Here is a 26,382-nt window from a genome sequence, read left to right as displayed (position 1 = left end):
TTTTACATTGCCTTCAGGTATTTAGTATTCAAAGCAGCTAACAAGATTTCCCTCACATACTGACATTGTGAACATAGTTGAACCTTGGTCATGTCACACAGTTTAGCCAGTTTGATGCATGTATTTTATTCTCTTTATATTGTACATGTGCTTCTGTTCTCTACAGCTCAAGCCAAGTTGTCAGTGAGCATGTATGCCATTATCCAGCAGCATTTTGGATAGTGTTGGATAGTGTTTGGAAAGTGTCCATTCACTGACATGCATATTTACCATTCTGCTACTACCAAAGTCAAAAGAGCAGTTTAATCTTTTCCAGTTGTTCTGTTGCTATTCTACAAAGTAAGCCCAAGTAAGATGCATATTACCACCGGTGGTTTGAGATCAGTTTACACAAAATGGAATGTTGCTTATGTATAAACCATAAATCAGAAAATGCAAACAGTTTATCACACACAATGCATAAATAGGCAACACAAAACTCAAATAAAGCCAACACATATTCTAAAAAAAAAGCTAAATAATAATGTAATAATCACAATAGTGTACTACAGGCAAAAGCCTTTAAGACCCATTCAAATATTTTCACTGGCTAAGCTGATTTCATTATGTAATACTAGCAGGAAAATGCTATTTTGAAAATGTTACATTTGGAGTTTGCAAAAAATGATTTTTGCAAGGTTGAAAAATGAATCTTTGATTAATGTGACAGAAGAGGGGTTAAGGCACAGTACCTAATGTAAATGTTTTGTTGGTGCAGAATTACTGTAATAAATAACTACTTTGAGCATAGCGTTAATTGTGTAGCTAGTTTCTATTAATATGTGGCATAGTAATAAACATATGGCAGTGTCTCCTGAGGCTACTTAGTAATACTGGAAGAAATGTGTCTGTATTTCCCTGGGATTTGTAGGTCTCATATCACCTATACTTTGCACCTAGGGGAAGCACAGCTAGCAAATTGAGATCAGCAACAACAGTTTTCAGAGCTTTGAAATGCCTGCCATCTCGATTCTCTAGAATATTGTATAGCAAAGCAGATTTAATATGCATACCTACCGGTTCACCTGGAAATCCTGGTGGACCTGGAGCGCCATTCCTCCCCTGTTCATATGAAGAAAGATGTCTTAATCAAACAGTGTTATCCTGTATAACATGCATCACATTACTTACCACATCTTTTTATGCCTTAGCCTGAATTACCAAAACTAAATTAAACACCTGGTTATATTACAAATAAAATACTGGTATGTGACATTCACTTTAAAGGCAGAGTAGAAAGGCTTTCACAAAAAATAACTAGTGAATTGGAAAAGCCTAGATCATGAAAATGTAAATAATGATTAAAATTATGTATTAGAACTTTTTTTTCCAAAAATTTGTTGTTGGTGTAGGTTTGTTCAGTTCATGCCATATTTTATTTTACTGATGAATTTTCCCACTGCGCAGACATCAAACACTGCTATCAATACTCTATACAGGGTAATATGAACCTCTATTAGAACATGAAGACTTTTATCATTGTTTATTTAATGCTTGTCATCTGTGTAGCGCATATCTATGTAGTCATTATACATTAATATCATGCCTTCATACCAGTAGTAATTTTTGATCCGAGAGAGAGATCAAACTCATTTATCCTATTTTGGGAAATCGGTAAAAGTAATAACTTGACATCTTGTTTAAAACAGCATCCATCTGTGAGGAGAGGAAAGTATTCTATGGAACAAATGCTTCAAGGTTTGAAGTTCCTTTTGCTCTACAACATTTCTGGCCATAAAAAAGCCTGCATGTTCAGGCAATTTTATATGATTAATTTTGCTACAGTGAATAATGGCAATTCATGACATATAGTACTGTTGGTCATATAACTGGAGCTACTGTAGATAAGTGTTTCTCAACCTTTTTTAAGTCAAGGCACACTTTAAAATTGTGCACACCCTCAAGGCACCCCATGCAAAAAAAAAAACTTAATTAATAGGTTTAAATATTGCAACAGCTTCCCCACATGTAGGACACCCAATGTTTTTGAGGTGGTTTATTCTTCCAAAGCAAACACCTTTTCACACTGGTACAGTCTAGTATTCCAATGTTTCTCTTCCTAACTCAGGGAGGAGAGGGGCAGGGGCAAATAAGGATGCTATGCAGGTGCCCGACCTCTTCTTCATTAACTGATTACGACATTGGCTGTTAGGACGTCAGCAACAAGAAGGTTGTAATGGTGCACATTGAAAACCTGTGGCTTTGTGTAACTAAAAGGCAGGCTTGATCCATCCACTGGCTTGTATACAATTTTGGGTATATTTTTAGACATTTTGCCAAGGCACCCCCCGAAAAACCTAAAGGCACCCCAGGCCTGGGCACCCTGGTTGAAAAAGGCTGTTGTAGATGACCAACAGAAATGAGTTCTACATTTTAGAATATGTATCTTTGTTGATATTGCTGATGGCAAACAATGTGCTTTACTTTTTGATAGGGAAATGTGGTGGTGAACAAAAATATTTTTATCTGTAAGTCATCTTATGGAAGGGGTCATTATATCAACAAACACTTGAGGGATCTTTGAAAGATCTCTGTTGGTTTAAACATAACCAGACATGTACATTAAAATTTGCAGAATCCTGTGTATTTGTGTTTAGGTTTTTATTACTGAATATCAGATAAATAGTAAGCATGAAAGCATACAAATTAAAGGAATGCTCTAGATGTGTTATTGACTACTGTTGAAGCAAAGAGTTTACGTGTACTGTAAGTATTTTTGTCAGATATGATAAACCTACACAATATTACATAAATTGTCTATAACAAGAGGAACCTCAAAATTATGTGCCTAAAGAAATATGGTATTTGAACATGATTTCCACAGAGCCTAAACATAGAATATGGATTGCAGATAAATGCCACATACTCTTCCTACTTACTTATTCATGACTTTGCCTTAGGACAAGATATGTATTTATCAGAAGCATGTTCACATGCATTTATGTTTGATTTAAACTAAAATGGCATGAACTTGGCAACTATTGTCTGAAAATGTGTAAGAAAATGCTTTCAGACATCATCTTTATGTGCCTATATATTTGAATTCATTTATTTTTGGCAGTTACTTTTTGTCTTAGTCCATAAAGACACAATTCCCTTTGTAAATATTGTACCTTACTATCTTGATTGCTTTCTATACATCCACCATAAAACACCTATGACAGGGTCCATTTAAAGGATTTCTTCCTGCTTACTCTACAGCATGTCTACCCTTTGCCTTATATTAGGTGTTTAATTTGTTTATGTTCATATTTAATGTGATAGTTAGTTCCCATATTCAACAAACTGGAGAAAGAGTTTATCCCTTTTTGCCCTGTTGCACTTTCCAGAACTAGTAGTCAACCTGATGGCTATGCTACTATGGAATAGCTCTCATTTCACCATGTAAGCCCCACCACTACAATAAAGTAGGGGTACCTTTGAGTAGGGGACTTTCTCCTACTTTAATTTATTAAAGGTTCTGGAGGCCTCACATACAAAAAGATTTTGATATGATAGAACACATGCAGAGACTGGTAATAAAAATTATATTTAAAACACCAAGTATCTAAGAGTTGCAACATACAACCATACACATGTAAATAATTATAACAGTAACATTTTATTGAACAAAAAATAAAGAAATAAAAAGAAGTAGCACAGTGCTGCCATCCCGTCAAATAAAAAATGGTGAAAGGTCTGAGGGATAAAATATATTAAGAGAAACTTTAGAACTTAAGATGTACAGTCGGTAGGAAAGAAGGGAAAGAGGGGACATGATTGAAACCTTTAAAAACATCAAGGGGGTGAATAAGGTTAAAGAGGGCAGTATTTTTAATATGAAACCAAGTTCAAGAACATAGGGACATGACCACAAACTAACTAGAGGAAAGTTAAAAATGATTATTAGAAAGTATTATTTTATTGAAAGGGTAGCTAATGTTTGGAATAAACTTCCAGCAGAGGTAGTGAATAAATCAACAGTAAGTGGTTTTAAACTTGCTTGGGACAAACATAGACCTATACTTTAATGAAAAAAATAAAAAATAAATAATAAACAAAACAAATTAAAAAAAGACAAAACATTTATATAAAAATGTTTTTGTCTTTTCTATGTTTCTATGTTCTTTTGCTTCAAGTTAAATTGGTTAAAACAGGTGCAAGGTAACCCTTTAAAAAAAAAAATGAGTGGCTACTGTAGGAATTTTTTTTCTCTTTAAAAGGTTTTGATGTTTTAGCTTACAGGATTCTGAGACAGTCATTCACAAAACTGTATGGAAGAGTGTCATTTTATCAACCACTCTATGAAATTGGTTGCCAAAAGGTAACTTGCAATAGTTTCAAAAGACAATTCAGCTTGAAGCAAAAAATCACTAGGTGAGTGAAAACACCTTTTGAACAAATGTTTAACATTCATCGGCTGCTTTCCCACTGATGCATTTTTGCTGTGTTTTTACCTTGGTAAAAATGCAAGAAAAATGCAAGAAAATATGTCCCTTCAAATCCTATGGGACTCTTCACACCACTGTGCATTATGAAAAGTCCTGCATGCTGCATTTTTAGTGTGCTTTTTAAAACTGCACCAAAAATGCAGCTCCCTATTGAAATTATTGGGGAAAAATGCACTGCAGTGACACTTTTGGTGCACTTTTTGAGTCACATGTCCATGTTTCACAGGTGCATGCTGGAACTCAGGCACCCATAAAACTCACCAGAAACACATCAAAAGCATTGCCTAGCACAACAGACATACAGGGGTTTATTCACTAAAGGCAAATAGAATGTTTAGGTGTAAGGGAATTTTTACTTTGCAAGGGCATTTTCTCTGAGTTTAGTGAGTAAAGTGAAGGTCTGCTAACATTCATCATCCAATCATATGCAACTGATGACATGATTTGGTATTCTTTACAAAGTGAATTTTCACCAAGTCACTAAGCAAAGGGAAAATTCAAAGTTCAGACCCAGGCCACAAATCTCTATTAAAGTCTACAGGACCCCAACTTGAAAAATACAAAGACCACATTTTGAAGGGTTATATGCAAGTTATTGGCCATAAAAATGGTGTGGGGGCATGGGTTCTGCCTGCCAGGGAAATGTTTCGATGCAAATTTTTTTTTAAAAAGATCATTTTTGCAGGAGCAGTGATTTTATTGATGCTTAACCACTTTAGCCACGGAAGATTTTGTTGCTCAATGACCAGGCCACTTTTTTCAACTATCCAATATATTCAATTTTTGTCATATATTTAGGCCAAAATGTATTTAGCTACATGTCTTTGACAAAAAAATTCTCAATGAGCGCATTTTTATCCACTTTAAAAGTGGAAGATTTTACCCCTTTCCTGAACAGGCCATATTTTGTGATTCGGCACTGCGTTACAATTGCGCGGTCATGCAACGCTGTACCCAAATTATATTTATGTCCTTTTTTTCCCCACAAATAGAGCTTACTTTTGGTGGTATTTGATCACCTGTGCGATTTTTAATTTTTGAAAAAAAGAGCGACAATTTTGAAAAAAAAAAAAACAATATTTTTCACATTCTGATATATAACATTCCCCAAAAAAATTAAAATCTAATTTTTTTTAACATTTTAGGCCAATTTGTTTTCTGCTACATATTTTTGGTAAAAAAAAATCACAATAAGCGTATTTTGATTGGTTTGTGCAAAAGTTATCGCGTTTACTAACTACGGGAAAGATTTGTCATTTTTATTGTTTTTTTTTATTACTAGTAATGGTGGCGATCTGCAATTTTTTTGCGGGACTACGACATTGTGGCGGACAGATCAGACCCCTAACTGACATTTTTGACACTTTTGGGGGACCAGTGACATTACTACATTAATCAGTGCTAAAAATATGCAATGTTACTGTAATAATGACACTGGCAGGGAAGGGCTTAACACTGTTGGTGATCAAGGGGTTAAATGTATGCCTCATGCTTACTGGTGTGTGTGGGGGGAGGGGGTTCTGTGACAGAGACAGAGATTGCAGATTCAGCTATGCTGAATCCTGTGAGCTCTCCCTGTTTGTCACAGAGAAGATCCGCCTGCTTTGTTTACACAAGCGGGCGGATCTTCAAACACTTTCCCTGACGATCGGGGAAGAGAGGCGGTGATCACCTCTCCTCCTCCGGCCCGACTCCCGCTGTGTCTAAACACAGTGGGAGCGAGCCTCTGGTGGCGTGCCGCCGATACCGCTAGGATTTCAGCGACGTAGGTCTACATCACTGGACCCAGGGCTGCCACTGTGACGCAGTAGCAGCACAGTGAGTGGTCCTAAAGTGGTTAAAGTGAAACAATAAAAATTAAAAATTCCTTTGAATATAGTACCTGGAGGGTTTAAATTACATTTAAATAGATTTTCCCGGCTGCAAGCCATTACCTGCAATATAAAAATGTTTAAAAAAAAACGCATGGAGGTCCTCCTAATCCATACCAGGCCCTTTGAGTCTGGTATGGGTTTTAAGAGAAACCCTATGCTAAAATTTTAAAAAAATGGCATGTGCCCCCCCCCCCCCCAAAATCCATACAAGACCCTTATCCAAGCATGCAGCCTGCAAGACCAGGACAAGGGGGTGGGGGGTGAACCATACCAGGCCACACGCCCACAACATGGGGGGGTGCTTTGGGGCAGGTGGGCTCTGGTTGAGGGGGTCTGCAGGCAGGAGGCTTTTCGGAATCTGAAAGCCCACTTTAACAAGAGGGCCTCCCAGATCTTGGCCCCCTGCCATTTGAATAAGTATGGGGTACATTGTACCCATACTCATTCATCAAAAAAGTGTTAAAAAGAAATAAAAACACACAAACAGTTTTTAACAATTCCTTTATTAAAAATAAAAAAACAATGTCCCCGATGTAGATCCATCCTCAATCATGATGCCTGCCGCACCGCCGGGCCCAAAAAAAGAAAAAAAATGCTCCACCCAGGAGATGTCATTTAAACAAGGTGCTTTGGGGCAGGGGGCACACCCTCATGTAGAGGGAATGTGGCCTGGTATGGTTCAGGAGGGGGGTTGTTTGCTCGTTTCCCCCTTCCTGATCTGCCCTGCTACATGCTCAGATAAGGGTCTAGTATAGATTTTGGGGCAGACCCCACAACAATTTATTTTTTAATTTTGGTGTAAAGTTCCCCTTAAAATCCATACCAGACCGAAAGGGCCTAGTATGAATTGGGGGGGGGGGGGACATCCATGACATTTATTTTCACATTTTTCTAATGCCATTAATGTTTTATTTTTCTTTTTTTTTCTCAATATAAAACTTTTATTTGTGAAAACGAACAAACAAATAAAAGTATGCATTACCATAGTAAAGTGCACATTAAGTTTAGACATTTTGTTCAGTAACATTCAGGAAAGACTAATGAACATTCGCATACGGCATCTACAATCCAGTCTCGATGAGAAGATGTGAGATGCATAAATGAAAACAAACTTGCATATAAATTTCCAGATGTATACATTTTATAAGTATATAGTCTATAAAGAGGAGCGTAAGTTGGTTACTGTTGTGATATTATCAAACAGACGAGTCACATGGCGTGGCTCGTCCATATAACAAAGAGAAAGTAGAAAAAAGGAAGAAAAAGAAAGATTAGAAATGAAGAATATAAAGGAGTGAGAAGTAGAGATGTTAGAAGAAATGGGACGGGGTGGGAAGGAAATAGGGTGTGGGGTAGGGGTGGGGTAAAAGTTGTTAACGTGTCCAGGTTTGAGTGAATGACCTATCAAGTCTTATTGAGCTGCCATAAGGTCTTTGTACTCTGAAGAGACCGTAAATGTTTGCCAGTGGAACCACATTTTTTGTTATTTTTCACTCACCATTTTTTTCATTAATCAGTTGACCGCTGATGACTCAGTTGTTAGGGACACAGCAGTCAGCTTCCCAACCTTCTCCTTAACAACCAGCTAATAACTGTGCTCTGATTAGGCAAAGCCTTGCACCTGACCAGTGGTCAGGTGCATTGATTCAGCCAATCAGGACTTAGAATGCACTGTGCAGCACGCAGTGCGTTGTTGGGAGGAACATCCCGCTGAGCATCCCGCCAATTTGGGTGTTCGCCAAACGGGAGATGTTCGGGCCAAACTTATTTTTGATCCAAACCACTCGCCCAACACTAACAGTTAGGCAAAGCCTTCCACCTGACCAGTGGTCAGGTGCATTGCTTCAGCCAATCAGGACTTAGAATGCACTGTGCAGCATGCAGTGCATTTTTGGGAGGAACATCCCCCTGAGCATCCCGCCAATTTGGGTGTTCGCCGAACGAGTGATGTTCTGGCCAAACTTATGTTTGATCTGAACCACTCGCCCCAACACTAACAGTAAACCCATTTTTGTCTTTAGTAAATCAACCTCACATAATCCAAGTGCGATAATCTCTAAAATATATTGTAAAGACTGTTTTGAATGTGTTTGCGTGGATAAAAAAATTGTCAAAATCGAATTTATTTAGATCTCTGCCATCAAAGGCTAGTTCCCTGTTATTGTCTTGGATGTCCTAAACTGTAAATTTACCATAGTTTTGCTTCTATGTACAAAAAGACTACATAATGAGTAGAACTATGTTACGTTTCCTTTCAAGTAGCAGTTGTCAACATTCTCAGTAAACAGAATGGATTGTTAGATGACCAACAATTGACTCTTCAAAGCTCATCAAAAGCAAAGAAGCTAAGAATCTTCTCCACAAAATCTTCAAAACGTGCTTTATTCACATTACTGTCACTGGGTAAACTACAGTAAAAGCCTAAGAAAAGACTCTTCAGGATAGATGAATTCAAGTATCTATTCAAAATTCTGAATGCTTTGTGTGTGCCATACCTATTCCATAGCCACCTTTGTCTTTAAAAGAGTATACTGTGCTTCAGTTGACATTCCACGATAACAAAACCCCTGCTTTTTTATAAAAACTGCTAAAAGTTTAAAATATTCACATCTAAACTGAATTATGATAATGCTACTTTACTGAATGTTCTAGTATTTTTATAGTAAATCTGCCATTCTCCACAGGGTTACTTTTCTCTCTTTTTTTTTTTCCTATTAGGCTGTGGTATTAATTCCTGAACAGAATTAATTTGATTATGTTAAGTACATACTGTTTAAACAAGTCACAAACTGGTGTTTTTTAGGTGGCATGCAACCCTCTCTATTCTTCTTTGCAGTTTTTAAGGCTTGGTTCACACTGATGCGACATGAAATCCATCTTGTGAAACCCCAAGGTGGATGACATGTGAAATTCAATGTTTCGCTATGAGAGCTGTCCTAACTGTTACTACACAAGTCTGTCTGACTTTAGAAAAGGTTCCTGCACTACTTTGGTCCAACGTTGATAAAACTTCAATGCCACAGGTAGGGGTGTCAAACTGGCGGACCTCCAGCTGTTGCAGAACTGCAAGCCCCATCATGCCTTTGCCTTTTGTGGGAGTCTTGCTTGTAACTGTCAGCCTTGCAATGCCCCATAGACTTGTAGTTCCGTAACAGCTGGAGGGCCGCCAGTTTGACACTTGTGGCACAGACTGTAAAAAGTCACATCAAAGTTGTATCAAAATCGGACTCCAAAGTCGCAGCACTGAAAGTCGTGTGACTTTGGAGTCAGGCTAGTGTGAACTGGGACTTAGGAGTCCCATCTGAATGAGTCCCTAGCTGCTTACCAGCTGATAGGATATAGTTTTCTACAGGTACTGGAGAAAAATATTTATTGCTTTTTACTTTGAGATAAAATGTTGTTAGTTGTAAATAAAAAAAGTGTTCTAATTATTTTGTGGAATAAAGAAGATGGGGCTGTCAGTAAACATAACGAGACCCCTTGAAAATACATTCTACTTAATTTAGGCACACATAGTTTTTTCTTTCAATCTTTTTTTTTTTTAAATGATTAAACAAACAAATTACATCAAAAAGAAAAAATAATCAGTAATTCAATAGGCCATGGAATAATGTAATTCAAGACAAGTAAAGAACAATACATATAATTTCCAAATCCTTTTTCTTTTTTTAAAGCCCGTAGCGTGTGAAACACACTCAAAAGACTTCCCCCGGTGCATAAAAAAGTGCACACACACAAACGTGAGGAACACAAAAAGTGCACAGGGTGTGCGAACACAAATGGTCTTCCCTCCGAAGAGGTAGGACCTGAACCTCGATCCCCCGGGGCGCAAGACTCCTGACAGGGATTTAAGGTACTCATGGTCTGTCTGGCCGAAACCAGACTGACCCCGTTCTTCAGGGGGACTGCCAAAACAGCCCCCACCGAGTACTAAGTGGGGCTCCCCCGAAGGGAGACCCCATGAGAGAGGGCGGACTAAGCCAAAAGGCCATATCCACCCCCTCCCAAGACTCAAGGCAGGGCCCGAGGACCCACACCCTACAAGTCGTGCAGTGAAAAAAGGTGATAGAAAGTGACAAACTACAAAGAAAAAGCACACACAAACAAAAAGGTGGGGAAGGGGAAGTGGAGAGGTGAATTAGTGCCCTTGTGAAAATACAAGGGCAGGCCTTCCGGCCGGAATAAGAAATCCTCTGGTCGAAGCCAAAAGGCCTTGCCCAAGAGGCAGGTGCTTAAAAAAGTGTGTAGGTGCAGTGACCATGGTGCCGAAAAACTCAAGGCAAGCTGCCCCTCACCAGTGAGAATTAAGGCACCCCTGGGCTGCCACCCCAGGGGCACATACACTACGGGCTTTTTCTACCCCGGCCCAATGGCCAGACCGAGTGTAGCCCTTACCTACCAGGAGGTTTGGAACGTGGACAGCTTAGAGAGAGCCTGCCTTCAACTGGGGACAAGCCTTTTGCAAGGCCAGATTCAACCCAGGAGGAAAGGCCCTCCCACCGCCATCCCAATTCCTCACCAATTACATCCAGGAGCAATACTAACCGTCTTTTCCCAGCTTTCTTGCTCCCTTCAAACTGATAGGGTCGGACCCATTCAAATCAGGAAGGCATTGGAACCATCCGGCTTTCTCTGGTTTGGCCTACTCCGGTCCTCCAGTTACGCCCAGAGCGCCCCGGTTAACTTCGGCCACCACCGATACTAACCTTCAGGTTCCATTCCAACACTGATAAGAACAGATACTACACTTGATCTTAGCCAAAAGGCCGAGAATCCTGTGTTATCTTACAGAAGGGAAAATAGTTGTTGTACAAAGTCTGGACTGGTCCCAGCTTAGATCAAGGACAAACATCCGGGCTGCCGTGTTGCAGGTAGGGGAGACCCCAAAGAACTGTGAACCATAATAATGGTTGCAAATGAGGGGGTGAAAAGGCGCTGATGCATACAGTGTCTCAAAATCGAAGTAGTAAATCTTCCAAATGTGTATAAACGATACTTGATCAATATTAGAAAAAAAACAATATATAAATTAGTGTGCAGTGCTCAAAAATACTACTTTGTGTAAAGTGCTTAAACCAAGCATAGGTACACCCTGTATCAGAAAATATGCCCGATTAATAAAGATTTGCGTGCTGAAGTGGTAGAAAAAAACAAAACCTATTCAGTACAATAAACTATATATATGGTGAGCAAATTATACTTGTGCAGTGCCAGGTGCAAAATGCCTGGTTTATATAATAAGGGTGCTGAAGTGATGGACTAAATCCAAACAGATGTGAATTGATTTCCACTGGTGATATTCGTATCTATCAGTACTGCACTTAGTGATATACAATGCATGTAAGTGACATGTTCAGTGAATAATTCCACAACAGATTAGTGCAATTATCAAGTGCAGGTGTTACAATAGTAACATATTAGTCCATTTGGAGACTTTCAAGGAGAGTGTTATATCCAAGTGTTTCACCTTGTGATCCTTGTGAGCTATGTGGTAATAATTAAATGCTCACCAGAGATCGGCGGGTCACACAGACCCTGCAGGCTTTAAGATACAGTATTTATCCTACTGGATATACATGGGTATGGTCACTCCTTCTCCTTTAATAGGGTCTCCTGGATCACTCACTTTATTCCCTCCTGCACCTTGGGTCATTGGGGGGTTAATCCATCACCTTTTTGCTCCAATAGGTGGTCCCTGGGTATGTGTCTCAGTAGTATAAGGTATGGGAGACAGGAAGCCGCATATAGTGTAACACTGTTTTTTTTTGTTTTAAATTAAAAAGACAAAGTAAAATGGGTGCTTAAATTTGTGGGTGCCCTCCTGGCACAGGTAAGAGTGCTTAAAATTGCACTGAAGTGACTGGTAGCGTGGCAACAGTCAGCGTACATTCCACCGTGCATTCCACCATCGGCAGGATATGACGTTGTTGGTTCAGAGTACTATGCTTAGACCACAATGCATTTCGCATTCACAATGCATCATCAGGAAGTCTAATAATTATAATAATGGTTGCGAGACATATGGTCCTCTGGGGCCTGGCCGACCAGGAGTCAGATTAGCTTAACATGTAAAATTCACCATGATCATCAGGGTCAACCAGTTGACTGAGCTTAGTAATACATGGAAAATGTACCTTCTAAAGACATCCCTGCAGCTTAACGCCCCTGTAGAACTAGGAAGAGTCAAGATAGGATCCTGAAACTATTTCCCATTAATGTCACCCGAAAACATATGGTGGAAAGAGTAGGAGGGATGCCAAGCACTGCTAAAGGCTGACGTCAACCTAGCTTAGTAAGAGGAAGAAGGGAAAATGGAAAGGTAAGAGGAAGGAAATGGGAGCATAGTAGAGGAGGGGAAATGGGTGAGACAATCACCAGGGGGAATAACAGTTCCCCAACAACAGCAATAATCATAAAAAGTTGTTTACATATGCTGCCCAGGGCTCCCAGGTAAGTTCAAATTTCTTAGTCCTATCTTGTTGGACACTAACAAGTTTTTCTTGCATCATGATCCAAGAGAATTTGCTTTTAGCTGAACCAACAGAGATCGTGGGTTTTTTTCCAGGCTTGGGCAATAGTAATCTTCATTTCTAGCAGCATATAGAACAGGATAGCCTGGGTATGTTTGGAGATTTTCTCCACTCAACTGTTTATTAAGGCTATATGTGGGGTCTGGAGTATAGCACAACCTGTAACCTTATGCATTACCTGAAAGAATTTATTCCAGAAACCTAGAATGTGAGAGCAGGACCACCATATGTCAAAGAAGCTACCCATATGGTCACAGTCTCGAAAACATGTTAGCAAGGTGTGAATAAGTAAAAAAGGTGCACTGCTATGGTGTACTCAGTTAAAATATTGATGTTGTGTGATATGAATTACTGCTCCCACCACGTTAAAGTACTCATAACTTGAGATAATCAGTAAAATGTGAATAGATAGTGGTGTGCTATTCATGAGTGAGTGCTGTATACATAAATCACCTTAAATATATAAAACAATATTCCAATAATGAAAAACTAGCATCATATTAATAGTGATCAATATTAAAGTCCGTGATTCATTGCATACAGTGCTTTTTCATTGTAAACACAATTGTGAAACTGTTGTAACAAAGTGCTTCCACCAAGGCACCTTTGTGTGCAGTGCGCACTCACCTGCAGCACAACAGATATGTGCAATGAGATGTCAATGTCCTCCACCTGAACGACTGATCAGTTTGTCATTAAAACCTCCCCTTATTTCAGTGGACCAGCTCCACAGTTACGTAAATAGAACTTAAGTGGAAGTGGTTGGCACTACAGCACTTTGTTTGTAAAGGATTTAAGAAGCACTTTGTTACAACAGTTTCACAATTGTGTTTGTCTACAATGAAGAAGCATTGCATGCAATAAATCAAGGACTTTAATATTGATCACTATTAATATGAGTGGGGTGCAAGAAATGGGAGATTTGGGATAGCCTAAATTTCTCTTCAGGGGGCATTTTAAAGTTACTGATACAATGACTCGCAGATAGCGGGCCCATGGAGTTAAAAAAAATGCCCTATGCAAAAAAGACCTTTATTCAACCACCAGTGAAAGGCTTTAATATTCAAACTTGGAGGGAATTGTGGGTTGTGAAATAGCTCAGAGGAAAGAGAAGGGTGTTTGTGGATCTGATCACTTAGCACGAAAGAGTGTGATAAAGCAGGTGCAAGAATTGGGGGTCTGTTTTTGGAAGGGCACCATGCAAGAAAGTCTAGCATGTATTGAGGGACAGCCTGTCATTCCATGGAGACCCAGCCAGGTTTGGGAGTAGATCATAGAAAATTGTGCTAACTGAGCTACTTGGTAGTACCACCAAAGGTTTGGGAGGGCAAGCCCTCCTTGAGTTCATAGACAAAAGAGTATAGTTTTAGGACAACAATGACCTTTTCCCCCCAAAACAAATTGTATAATTTGTTGTGTATTTTTGATTGGAAACTATTCAATAGTGCCCTTTTTATTGGGATGGGAAGAGATCTAAATAAGTAAAGGAGATGGGAGAGGAGGGTCATTTTAATTGAGCTGATTCTGCTTATCATGCTTAAACCATAAATTGAGGTCTAGTTTTTATAAAGGGAAGGGTAATTGTCTTCATATAATTGAGCTATGTTGGAGGTGAAATGAATACTTAGGTAAGTGATGGAAGAGGACATACATAGTTTTTATGTAATTAGAAAGTGTTTGTATAGTAAAGCTAGTATACAAGACTGTTAACCAACTTTATTAACCAAATTGTACTCAAAATTCCTTTGATTTAGTTTTGAGTTTATTCAGTAAGGCAGTGCAAAGAGAAAAACTGAAGTGCAAAGTGTATTACCCAATAACAGCCATTCAGTTTATGGATCTGAAAGATGAATTCTGATGAGATGGTTCTTATGGGATATAGAGCTGTGCATTATGTCCCTTGCCTTATTGAAAAAGATTGTTTATCTTATTCAAGAAAAAATACACTATAAAAATTCAGAAATACAATTTACTACAATGTATTTAGAGTCACATACAAATTAACTTTGCATTTTTAGAACATATTTTACGTAGTATATGTACATGACTTCAGGATAGGAATTGTAATATGTATATTATATATGCATTTTTAGTATTGTTCACTATTTCATTTTAAATGCCAAATCTACTCACCGGTATTCCAGCAATTCCTGGTGGACCAATTTGTCCTCGATCTCCCTAGGACACAAATAATGCACACAATTCAGTTTAGCAATCCAGACCATGATTTATTTATGAAACAAGAGAGACAAACAATATATTTATGGCTGAAAGAGCAGGAGTTTGTCATATACATTTTGTCAAAGCTTAGTCAAGAATATAATTCATTAGCTAATCCAGTTGACACTTCTAATCTTTCTAGTCAGAATCCTCTATCATGTCTTTATTCTGCAGATATGTAAACATTATTGCACGAGGATAAGTGAACCTCACGGGAAGTTATGCAGTATTGAATCAATTCAGCATGCCGAGTTCCTTTTGCATTGTGCATGCTTCAAGCACTTTGCATAGTGTAAGCTAAATGATAATATATTTAGTCATCACATTCCAGGTTTATAGCTTTTAGGAACCCTCAGGTCATAATATATGTCTTCAGGGAAGACTCTAGGAAACATTTTAACTCTCATTTCATCACTGTTTCTTTTTTAACTCAAGATTAGTGCAATCTTAACTTTATTTTAATAAATTGAGTCAATATCTGGCTATTTATTGATCAAACACATGTGTTTGGGCAAACATTTATTGCAATGGAACTGACATATTTAATACAGATCATGTAGTCATCATTTCCATACTGATACTTAATAATACTGATTAATAATATACTAAATATTATTACAGAGTATCAGTTCCCTTTGTGCTAAATAGTCAGAATATATCAGATTTGGTCTCTTGAAAACCATGTTAATAATGAGCCTGTGCAAAGGTAGCAAAGCCAGAAAATGATTCATATCTTATTAACAATTCAGCCTGATATGAAATTGCTCTATGGATGCATCTACTGTTATTTTTTGGTATGCTGCCTTATACCCCATCTTACGTTATCAGGTTCTGGGATCTTCAGACCCCCTTTCATTTTTCGCTCCTGCTACTTTCTTTCCTCCTGCTCCAGTGAGTCTTATTTCCTCCTGACAACTCTCTACCAGGCCCTACTAGTAGGGATGGGCTCTATGTTCGAGTCAAACCTAAGTTCGACTTAGGTTTGACTCGAACATAAAGTTTGTGAGTCATTAGTTTTAATTATCATTATATAAAATAATGAATGTGTGGGCCTTTAGGTGGGCGTATTTTTTTTGGGGGGGGGGAGGCAGCATTATATTTTTGGACCCAGGCAGCACAATGTCTTGAGCCAGCCCTGTGTACAGGCATACCCCAATTCTAAAATGTATGGATATGTATTAGTCCTTGGCCCCCTCCTGGTGCTCCCCAAGTTTTGTGTCCCTGTCACTTAAAGTTTGTGAGCAGTGCCATGCCAGGTTGACCAAGATTTTCCATAGACGCCAATGTTAAAGACAGGAAATAGTGCCATGTCAAGCTGTCCAAAATTTCCCAAAGATGCCAATGTTAAAGACAGGGAGCAGTGCCATGCCAATCAGTCCAATATTTCCTATAGACACCAATGTTAAAGACAGGAAGCAGTGCCATTACAAGCTGAGCAATATTTCTCATAGATGCCAATGAGCACTGAAAGCTGAAAATTGGTCTAAGCAGAAAGGGGATGAAAGTGCCCCATATTTAAGTGGCTAAAGGGAACCCTGTGACAGAATTTAAAAACAAAACGGCATTTGGTTCCCCCCAAAATGGCCTGGTATAGATTTTAACGGGAAGTTCACACCAAAATTTAAAAAGTAAACGGTGTGAGGTCCCCTACCCCCAAAATCCATACCAGGCCCTTTGGGTCTGGTACATATTTTAAGGGGAACTCCATGCCAAAATTTCAAAAAGGAAATGACGTGGGGGTCCCTCCCAAAATCCATACCAGACCCTTATCCGAGCATGCAGCCTGGCAGGCTAGGATAGGGGGGTGGACAAGCAAGCTCCCCCCCTCCTGAGCCATACCAGGTCACTTGCCCTCAACAATGGGAGGGTGCTTTGGGGTGCCCCCCAAAGTACCTTGTCTTCATGTTGATGGGGACTCTTACCGACAACTCTGGGCAGTGGTTGTGGGGGTCTTTGGGTGGGGGCTTTCAGAATCTGGAAGCCCCCTTTAACAACGGGGCCCCCAGATCCCGCCCCCCTCTATGTGAATGGGTATCAGGTACATCATACCTCTACCTTGTCAAAGCTGAAGCGCCGCATACGGTGGGTAGCCTCAGAAGAGGCAAAGCGTTTTTGAAATTTTTTCTATTTTTCGTTTAGGCAGGCATCATGATTGATGATGGATTTACATTGAGGAACACAATTTTTTTTTCTTTTTTAATAAAAGACTTGTCAAAAACTAAGGTTTTTCCTTTGTTACACTTTTTTGGTGAATGGGTAGGGGTACAATGTTCCCGATACCCATTCACATGGGAGGGCGGACCCAAAGGGCCTGGTATGGACTAAGGGGGGGACCTATGCCGGTTTTTTCATGTTTTTTCATCTGTATTGCCAGGAGCCGACAATATATTACAGCCGGAAGCAAGTTTAAATTATATTTTTTCCTTTAGAAATGTCAGTATTGCTTCAGCTGGCTCCATACATCGTACAGGTGCGCCACTTTACAGGCACATTAAGGGGACCCCTCAGGCACAATAATTAAAGGAATTTTTCATTTTTATTGTTTGCAATTGGAAAAGTTGCCCTAAAAATTTAAAATTTTTTTTTTACAGCAAAATAAATTATTATTTTTTTCCTAGATCAGCCTGAACTGACAGCAGTCGGTAAATACATGTCAAATAAGTATAGGGTCAATTCACACATCTGTAAAATGTGACCCATTGATTTTAAATTCCAGTCTGAAAAATTCACAGGATAAAGAAGTAAGTGTCAACCATTCCAGGCCCCCAAAATTTGCCCACATGCATTTACCTGACAGCTAAGAACATTGTATTCTGTGGCTGAAGGTACATTAGGCATTCACAGGATAAATAAGTAAGTGTCAGCCATTCCAGGCCCCAAAATTTAGCCCACATGGGTTTACCTGACAGCTAAGAACGTTGTATTCTGTGGCTGAAGGTACATTAGGCATTCACAGGATAAATAAGTAAGTGTCGGCCATGAAAGGCCCAAAAAATTAGCCCACATGGGTTTACCTGACAGCTAAGAACGTTATATTCTGTGGCTGAAGGTACATTAGGCATTCACAGGATAAATAAGTAAGTGTCGGCCATGAAAGGCCCCAAAAATTACCCCACATGGGTTTACCTGACAGCTAAGAATGTTGTATTCTGTGGCTGAAGGTACATTAGGCATTCACATGATAAATAAGTAAGTGTCGGCCATGAAAGGCCCCAAAAATTAGCCCACATGGGTTTACCTGACAGCTAAGAACGTTATATTCTGTGGCTGAAGGTACATTAGGCATTCACAGGATACAGAAGTAAGTGTCGGCCAGTATAGGCCCCAAAAATTACCCCACATGGGTTTACCTGACAGCTAAAAACGTTGTATTCTGTGGCTGAAGGTACATTAGGCATTGCCAGGATACAGAATTAAGTGTAGGCCATAAAAGGCCCCAAAAATTAGCCCACATGGGTATACCTGACAGCTAAGAACGTTGTATTCTGTGGCTGAAGGTACATTAGGCATTCACAGGATACAGAAGTAAGTGTCGGCCAGTATAGGCCCCAAAAACTAGCCCACATGGGTTTACCTGATAGCTAAGAACGTTGTATTCTGTGGCTGAAGGTACATTAGGCATTGACAGGATACAGAATTAAGTGTCGGCCAGTATAGGCCCCATAAATTAGCCCACATGGGTTTATCTGACAGCTAAGAACGTTGTATTCTGTGGCTGAAGGTACATTAGGCATTGACAGGATACAGAAGTAAGTGTCGGCCAGTATAGGCCCCAAAAATTAGCCCACATGGGTTTACCTGACAGCTAAGAATGTTGTATTCTGTGGCTAAAGGTACATTAGGCATTCACAGGATACAGAAGTAAGTGTTGGCCATAAAAGGCCCCAAAAATTAGCCCACATGGGTTTACCTGACAGCTAAGAATGTTGTATTCTGTGGCTGAAGGTACATTAGGCATTCACAGGATAAATAAGTGAGTGTCGGCCATGAAAGGCCCCAAAAATTAGCCCACATGGGTTTACCTGACAGCTAAGAACGTTGTATTCTGTGGCTGAAGGTACATTAGGCATTCACAGGATACAGAAGTAAGTGTCGGCCATAAAAGGCCCCAAAAATTAGCCCACATGGGTTTACCTGACAGCTAAGAATGTTGTATTCTGTGGCTGAAGGTACATTAGGCATTGACAAAATACAGAAGTAAGAGTAGACCATAAAAGGCCCCAAAAATTAGCCCACATGGGTTTACCTGACAGCTAAAAACTTTGTATTCTGTGGCTGAAGGTACATTAGGCATTGACAGGATACAGTAGTAAGTTTTGGCCAGTATAGGCCCCAAAAATTAGCCCACATGGGTTTACCTGACAGCTAAGAAAGTTGTATTCTGTGGCTGAAGGTACATTAGGCATTCACAGGATAAATAAGTGTCGGCCATAAAAGGCCCCAAAAATTAGACATTCTATGGACACGAAATGCCTTTTATGCCACTGTATTTACCGAAAAAAAGGACCATGAATTGTTGTGGGTGGATGGCGGTCTGGCGGATATTTGTGGCCTGACATGAGGAATTTAAATGAAACATGGCCTACTGGTCACATGTGTGTAATTCCTCAGCGATCCATGCCTCATTCATTTTTATAAAGTCAACACCGTCATGAGTTAGGCGAGTGCGCTTATCGGTCACTATCCCCCCCTGCTGCGCAGGACACTGGATGGGGGGCAAGCCAACAGTTCCATTGCAAATTTTGCAAGTTCTGGCCAGAGGTCAAGCCTGCCCACCCAGTCGTCCAGGGGTTCATCACTCCTCAGAGCGCCATATCGGCCGTTAACCTGATGTAGTCGGACAACTGTCGGTCTAGGCGTTCCCTGATGTTGGATCCGGAGTACAGCTGTCGATGGATCGGCTGAAAGAAGGATCTCATATCTAAAGTGACCAACACATATTCAAACCACCCTCTTCTTGCAGGCGCTGTTGGATTGCTCCCTGCAACTGTTTCTCTGTGAGTGGAAATTCCTCTGCCAGCGCACTCAAAAGCAGAATACAGCATTTCTCGCAGCAAGGCCTGGAAGTGCTGCATTCTGACCGCCCTCTGTGATGGTGGTAACATTTCCGCCATTTTTTGTTTGTACCGGGGGTCTAAGTACGTTGCCACCCAGTACTGGTCCTTGCCCTTTATGCTTTTTATATGGGGGTCCGTCTTAAAACACTGGAGCATGAAGGCCCCCATTCGCACTAAACTGGACACGGTATAGTGGCCTGGCTCCAGCTCATCATCCAGGATAATCTCATCCTCGTTCTCCTCCCCCCATCCACGGACAACACCAGGGATCCCAGACAGGTTTAAAGCATGCTCTTCTTGCTACTTCTCATCCGCCCCAGCACCATCCTCCTCTGACTCTTCTTCAGACTCCTGTTGTTGACTTGTCTCAGATGGAGTAGCACCCCCTGGGATATCATTGCAACTTCCTCATCTTCCTGCTCCTGCTCCTTGACGGCTTGATCAATGACACGATTCAATGCACGCTCCAGAAAGAAGGCGTAAGGTACGATGTCACTGATGGTGCCCTGGCCGTGAATGACCAGTTTGGTGATCTCATCAAATGGCCGCAGAAGTCTGCATGCGTCGTGCATGAGCAGTCACTGGCGAGGTGAAAAAACCCAAGCTCCCCAGAACCTGTCCTGCCGCAGAGTTCGTACAGATAGTCGTTAACTGCACGTTTCTGCTGGAGCAGCCTATCAAGTATATGCAACGTTGAGTTCCATCGCGCCGGGCAGTCACAAATAAGACGCCTGATGAGCAGGTTGTGTCGTCGCTGAATGTCAGCAAGGCAAGCCATGACTGTGTAAGATCTTCTGAAATGGCCCGAGATTTTCCTGGTCTGCCGCAAGACGTCCAGGACCCCAGGTATTTGGCAACGAATCGCTACACCACCAAGTACAGGACGTGTGCCATGCATGGCAGGTGTGTAATTTTGCCCTGTTTCAGTGCGCTCAGCAGATTGGCACCGTTGTCACACACCACTTTACCAAATGTCAAATTGTGAACACAAAGCTGAAAGGAGTGCAGGACCAGTATGGCTCTAGGCTTCCAGGCACAACAGACGCAGCACAGCATGGTAACGTCTCACCTGGCATGTGGAATAGGTTCTGGGGGTCTTGGGCTGCGCCGCGGAAGAGATGGTAGTAGCGGAGAAAAGGGAGGCGGCCGAGGAGAAGAGGGAGGATGGAGTAGGAGGAGGAGAAGAAGAGGTAGGCCTGCATGCAATCCGTGGCGGTAAAACCAAATCTACACGGGTGCCACAGTTTACATGCTTGACGGCCATCAGAAGATTCACCCAGTGGGCAGTAAAAGTTATATACCTTCCCTGCCCGTGTTTGCTAGACCATGTGTCTATGGTCAGATGTATCTTGGCACCGACACTTGCCCCTGAACATGGCCATACAGCTCTGGAATGCCCTTCTGCGAGAAATATTTCCTGCCTGGGACCTTCCATTGTGGTGTTCCAATGGCCACAAATTTCCGAAAGGCCTCCAAGTCCACCAGTTGATATGGCAGTAGTTGGCGGGCTATCAGTTCCGACAAGCCAGCAGTCAAACATTGGGCAAGAGGGATATCCGGCGTCATCATTTTTTTACGCTCCAACATTTGGGCCACGGAGGACTGCCTGTTTCCAGAACAACGTGAGGATGGCATGATGGAAGGTGGAGTGGGAGGACAAATGTGAGGAGAAAGGAGAAGTAGAAGGAGAAGACGCTGGACGGTGAGAGCCTGGAGTGGGGCTTTGTGGGTTCTGACGGTGTTGCGCCCACTGGGCTCGGTGATGGGAGTTCAGGTGCCTTCTTAAGGTGGTCGTCCCTAGGTGAGTGCTGGGCTTACTGCGACTTATGCTTTGACTGCAAAGGCTGCAGATGGCAACACTGTCATCAGCAGTGGACACATTAAAAAAAGCCCACACTACGGAGCCATGTGCCGACATCCTGGGAGCGCCAGATGTGACTGTACATGGTTGATGGCTCACTCCTGATACATTTGCAGTCTGCTTTGTCCCTCCTGTGCAATGCGAGTTCCGCCTGCTTCTCCTACCTATCTGCTGGTCCACCTCTCCCTCTGAACTCCCCTCCTCTTCCTCTCTTGTGGCCACCCATGTGACGTCCATAGACACGTCATCATCCACGTCACCTTCCCCACCACTAACATTCGAGATCTCGGAGTAGGCAGCAACAGCGGGGACCAACATCCTTGGGCTGATCTGGGTACTGTTGTCAGACTGCTGAGTGGCGGCTGTTGCTACCTCCTCTTCCTGATCCGATGCCAACAATGGCTGTGTATCGCAAATGTCTTGTGATGGATCGGAAAATAATTCCAGTGACTCAAACAGAGGGTATATGGTGGTGGTCTTGGTGGTGGTGTCTTTGGGGGTGCACACAGCAGAGAACAAAGAGGGTGCAGATAGAGAGGATGAGGATGGTGCAGAAGAGGAAGGCTGAATGAGCCAGTCAACCAAGTCTGGTGCGTCCTTTGAGGTAATTGAACGCACCTTCTGAAACTTCACACTTTGGCTCTGGCCTACTGCTCCTGCCCTACCCCTACCACCCCTGCATAAGGGCCTGCCTCTTCCTCTGCCTGTCATTTTTTAAATTACCTTGTGACAAAAGTCTCTAGAGAAGCGCAGTATATGTGGAACAAGGTATATAACACCCCGCTTCAATCTGTGGTATTGGGGGGCCACTGGTTTATCACACCAGTTCTACAAAAAATTGGCCAGTAACTGTTGTCACTGTGTAGCACAGTTAATGCAGCAAAAGAGGCCACATTTTTGCAGGACTAAAATACACTGTTATAAAAGTATACTGCTAAATAACACCCCACTTCAATGTGTGGTATTGGGAGGCCACTGGTTTATCACACCAATTGCACAAAAAATGTTCCAGTAAGCTTGGCACTGTGTGTAGCAGATTTAACGCAGCAAAAGAGGCAATATTGTTTCAGGACACAAATACACTTATAAAAGTATACTCAGATAACACCCCACTTAAACCTGTGGTATTGGGGGCCACTGGTCTATCACAACAGTTGTACAAAAAATTGGCCAGTAAGTTTGGCACTGTGTGTAGCACAGTTAATGCAGCAAAAGAGGCCACATTTTTGCAGGACTAAAATACACTGTTATAAAAGTATACTGTTAAAAAACACCTCACTTCAATATGTGGTATTGGGAGGCCACTGGTTTATCACACAAATTGTACAAAAAATGTTCCAGTAAGCTGTTCACGGTGTGTAGCAGAGTTAACGCAGCAAAAGAGGCAATATTGTTGCAGGACACAAATACACTTATAAAAGTATACTCAGATAACACCCCACTTCAATATGTGGTATTGGGGGGCCACTGGTCTATCACACCAGTTATAATACTTATTTAAAAGTGCTTTTGTCACTGTTTGTAGTACCTCTCCCTACACTGACAAAAGAGACAGTACACCTATACTAAATACCAGCCCTTAAAAGGACTTTTGTGGACCTTAACAGAGCGATCTGTGTCACTGACAATCTGTCCCTGGTGCACACAGCAAACCTCTCCCTACACTGACAAAAGAGACAGTACACCTATACCAAATACCAGCCCTTAAAAGGACTTTTGTGGACCTTAACAGAGCGATCTGTGTCACTGACAATCTGTCCCTGGTGCACACAGCCAACCTCTCCCTACACTGACAAAAAGCAGAATGTGAAATGGCCGCCAGGTCAGGTCTATTTATAAGGTAGGGGGTCCATGTGCTAAAATGTTTCAATTGGCTGTCCCGTTCCACCTGATGGCTGTGTCATGGGTCAAAGTTCTCCCCAATGTAAACTAATATGGCCGCCGCGAACAACGCCAGGACCTCCACATCCAACATCTTCACTTCCAAGATTGTCTGAGACCAGCCACCCGGACAGCTGCTGCAACAATCGGTTTGCATAACCAAAGATTTTCTGCCCAAACTGTCAGAATCCATCTCAGGGAAGCTCATCTGCATGCTCGTCGTCCCCATCGGGGTCTAGACCTAACTGCAGTTCATCGTTGTAACCGACTTGAGTGAGCAAACGCTCACATTTGATGGCACTTTGGAGAGGTGTTCTCTTCCTGGATAAATCCCAGTTTTCTGAGATCTTTGAGTTCAGCTCATGAAAAATGATGGCAAAAACAAGTGTTGCGTTTTTAATTTTGTTCAGTATATTTAGCCTGCATTAGTCACTGATGGGCTGAACACCCCCCTGTTTGGTTCGCCCCAGAACATCTTAAACAGGGAAAAAGTTCTAGCTAACATGCAAACTCTATTAACCACTTGCCGACCGCCCGCCGCCTTTTTACTGTGGCAGTGCAGCTCGACTGTGTCCAGTCACGTACTACTACGTGACTGGAGTGCATGTGGGTTTGGTGGTGCATGCGCACCGCCGGAGCCACACTCCCGCTGTGTTTAGAAACAGCGGGAGGCAGGCCGTGGGAGTGGTGGCAATTGCTGCTGCCCTCCCACGATCATCTGAAAAACCTAGAGAAGACCTACCTGCTTATGTAAACAAAGCAGGCGGATCTTCTGTCAGACAGGCAGGGACAGATCAGCAGTTTCAAATAAGCTGAAACTGCGATCTGTTTGTGCCTGTCACAGAACCCTCCCCCCCCCCCCCACCAACACAGTCAGTAAGCATACAGGCATGCATTTAACCCCTTTGATCACCCCCAGTAATATCCCCTTTCCTGCCAGGGTGTAACGCTCCGGCGTTTGTTTAGTGAACTGGATTTGCAGCTGCAGAATTTCCACTCAGTAGTCGTGTAGAGATGTGTTGAATCACCATATCCAACTCTCCAGACTCATCATTGTGGCCCAGCCTGCCTCAGCATGCAAATATACAGGCACTCAGATAAGATGTTCCTGGAGTGATAGGTTGTATACGATAGTATAGAGGTGATGTGCTGAAAGGACAGGCGTGAGTAGTGATAGCAATGATAGGCACTCAATAGTAATGTTCAGGAGTGTTAGCAGATGGTGATAGATAGTATGCAGATAGGTTAGCAATCATGTACAAATAACAGGTGGTAGGGGACAGCAGATGAAGTGTACAGGAATTGCTAACTCAGTGCAAGGATATAGATGGTAGTAGACTCAAGAGCTAGCAATCTATGTAACAGTGCAGATGATAGAAATAGTAATGCATAGATAGCAACAGTCTTTAGTATGCAAGAGTAGATAGTGTAAGTTGATAGGAAGGAATCCCCTGTGGGGTACTTATCACTAGTTGGTTTAGAGAGATGAGGGGTCCGGTAATGAGATAAGGATCAGGTAGCGAGATACAGGATCAGTAGCGAGATACAGGAAATAGCTGGAGGCTTCGGCAGCGTCAGACAAGGCTGTATAACAAGCGGTAGGATCAGGTAGCGAGATACAAGATCAGAAAGTGAGATACAGGATCAGGTAGCGAGATACAAGATCAAGTAGCGTCAGGTATAGCTGCATACAGGTGGCTTGCACGAACACCTTGTGAGTGAAAGCCGGCGATTGAAATAGCCGCTCAGAGCGGCGCCTAGTGATGACGTCATGAGGATTAAAGGGACAGGTAGCTGTATGCGTTCCACCTATCTAAATGGTGGAACGCAATGCGGAAGAAATGGGCTGGAAGGGTACCGAAGGTACCAGAATCTTACAGTACCCCCCCTTAAGGCCGGCTCCGGAAGGCCTATAGCACTGGTCTCTCCGGGTATTTGGAGTGGAAACTTCGTATAAGCCTGGGAGCGTGAACGTCAGAAGTATCCAACCAGGTGTCGTCTTGGGGTCCATAGTTTTTCCATCTTATGAGATATTGGAGTTTCCCTCTGTGGATACGAGAATCCAAAATCTCCTTAATCTCAAATTCTTCTCCGCCCTCAACTTGTACTGGAGGTGGAGGCGAGATGGTAGGTCTTATTCCTTGGTTGGGAACATGTGGTTTCAGTAGCGACACGTGAAAGATGGGGTGTATTTTAAGATCTGCCGGTAAGGTGAGTTGAACTGCAGCTCTCCCAATGAGCTTCTCAATTGGGAAAGGTCCTAGAAACAAAGGCCCAAGCTTTTTACTGGGGATCTTTAACCTTAAGTTTTTCGTAGATAGCCAAACGAGATCCCCAATAGCATATTGAGGAGAAGGTCTTCTACGGAGGTCGTAGTACCTTTTTTGTTGGCTATGAGCATGTGAGATGGTGGTGTTAAGTAAACCCAGAGAGTCTTTTATTTGGGTAAGATAGTCAGAGGCTACTGGGTTACTTGATGGCAGTATGCGC

The 26,382-nt window shown here is 41.8% G+C and overlaps 1 protein-coding gene across 1 annotated transcript in view; it reads right to left on the bottom strand.

Moving 5' to 3' along the window:
- COL19A1 (collagen type XIX alpha 1 chain) overlaps positions 1–26,382 on the bottom strand; it is a 1,241,599-nt gene that overhangs the window by 189,780 nt on the left and 1,025,437 nt on the right. The window contains exons 43-44 of the mRNA XM_082249430.1: positions 15,007–15,051; positions 1,057–1,101 (exon numbers count right to left, since the gene is read on the bottom strand). Coding sequence (XP_082105556.1) covers positions 1,057–1,101; positions 15,007–15,051 — 90 coding nt within the window. The remainder of the gene's footprint in view (positions 1–1,056; positions 1,102–15,006; positions 15,052–26,382) is intronic.

Source organism: Pelophylax lessonae (genome assembly GCF_965119305.1).
Source record: "Pelophylax lessonae genome assembly, chromosome: 3".
Classification (NCBI taxonomy): Eukaryota; Metazoa; Chordata; class Amphibia; order Anura; family Ranidae; genus Pelophylax; species Pelophylax lessonae.
The sequence above is the reverse complement of the archived record's forward strand: the minus strand, read 5'-3'. Positions and strand labels throughout refer to the sequence as shown.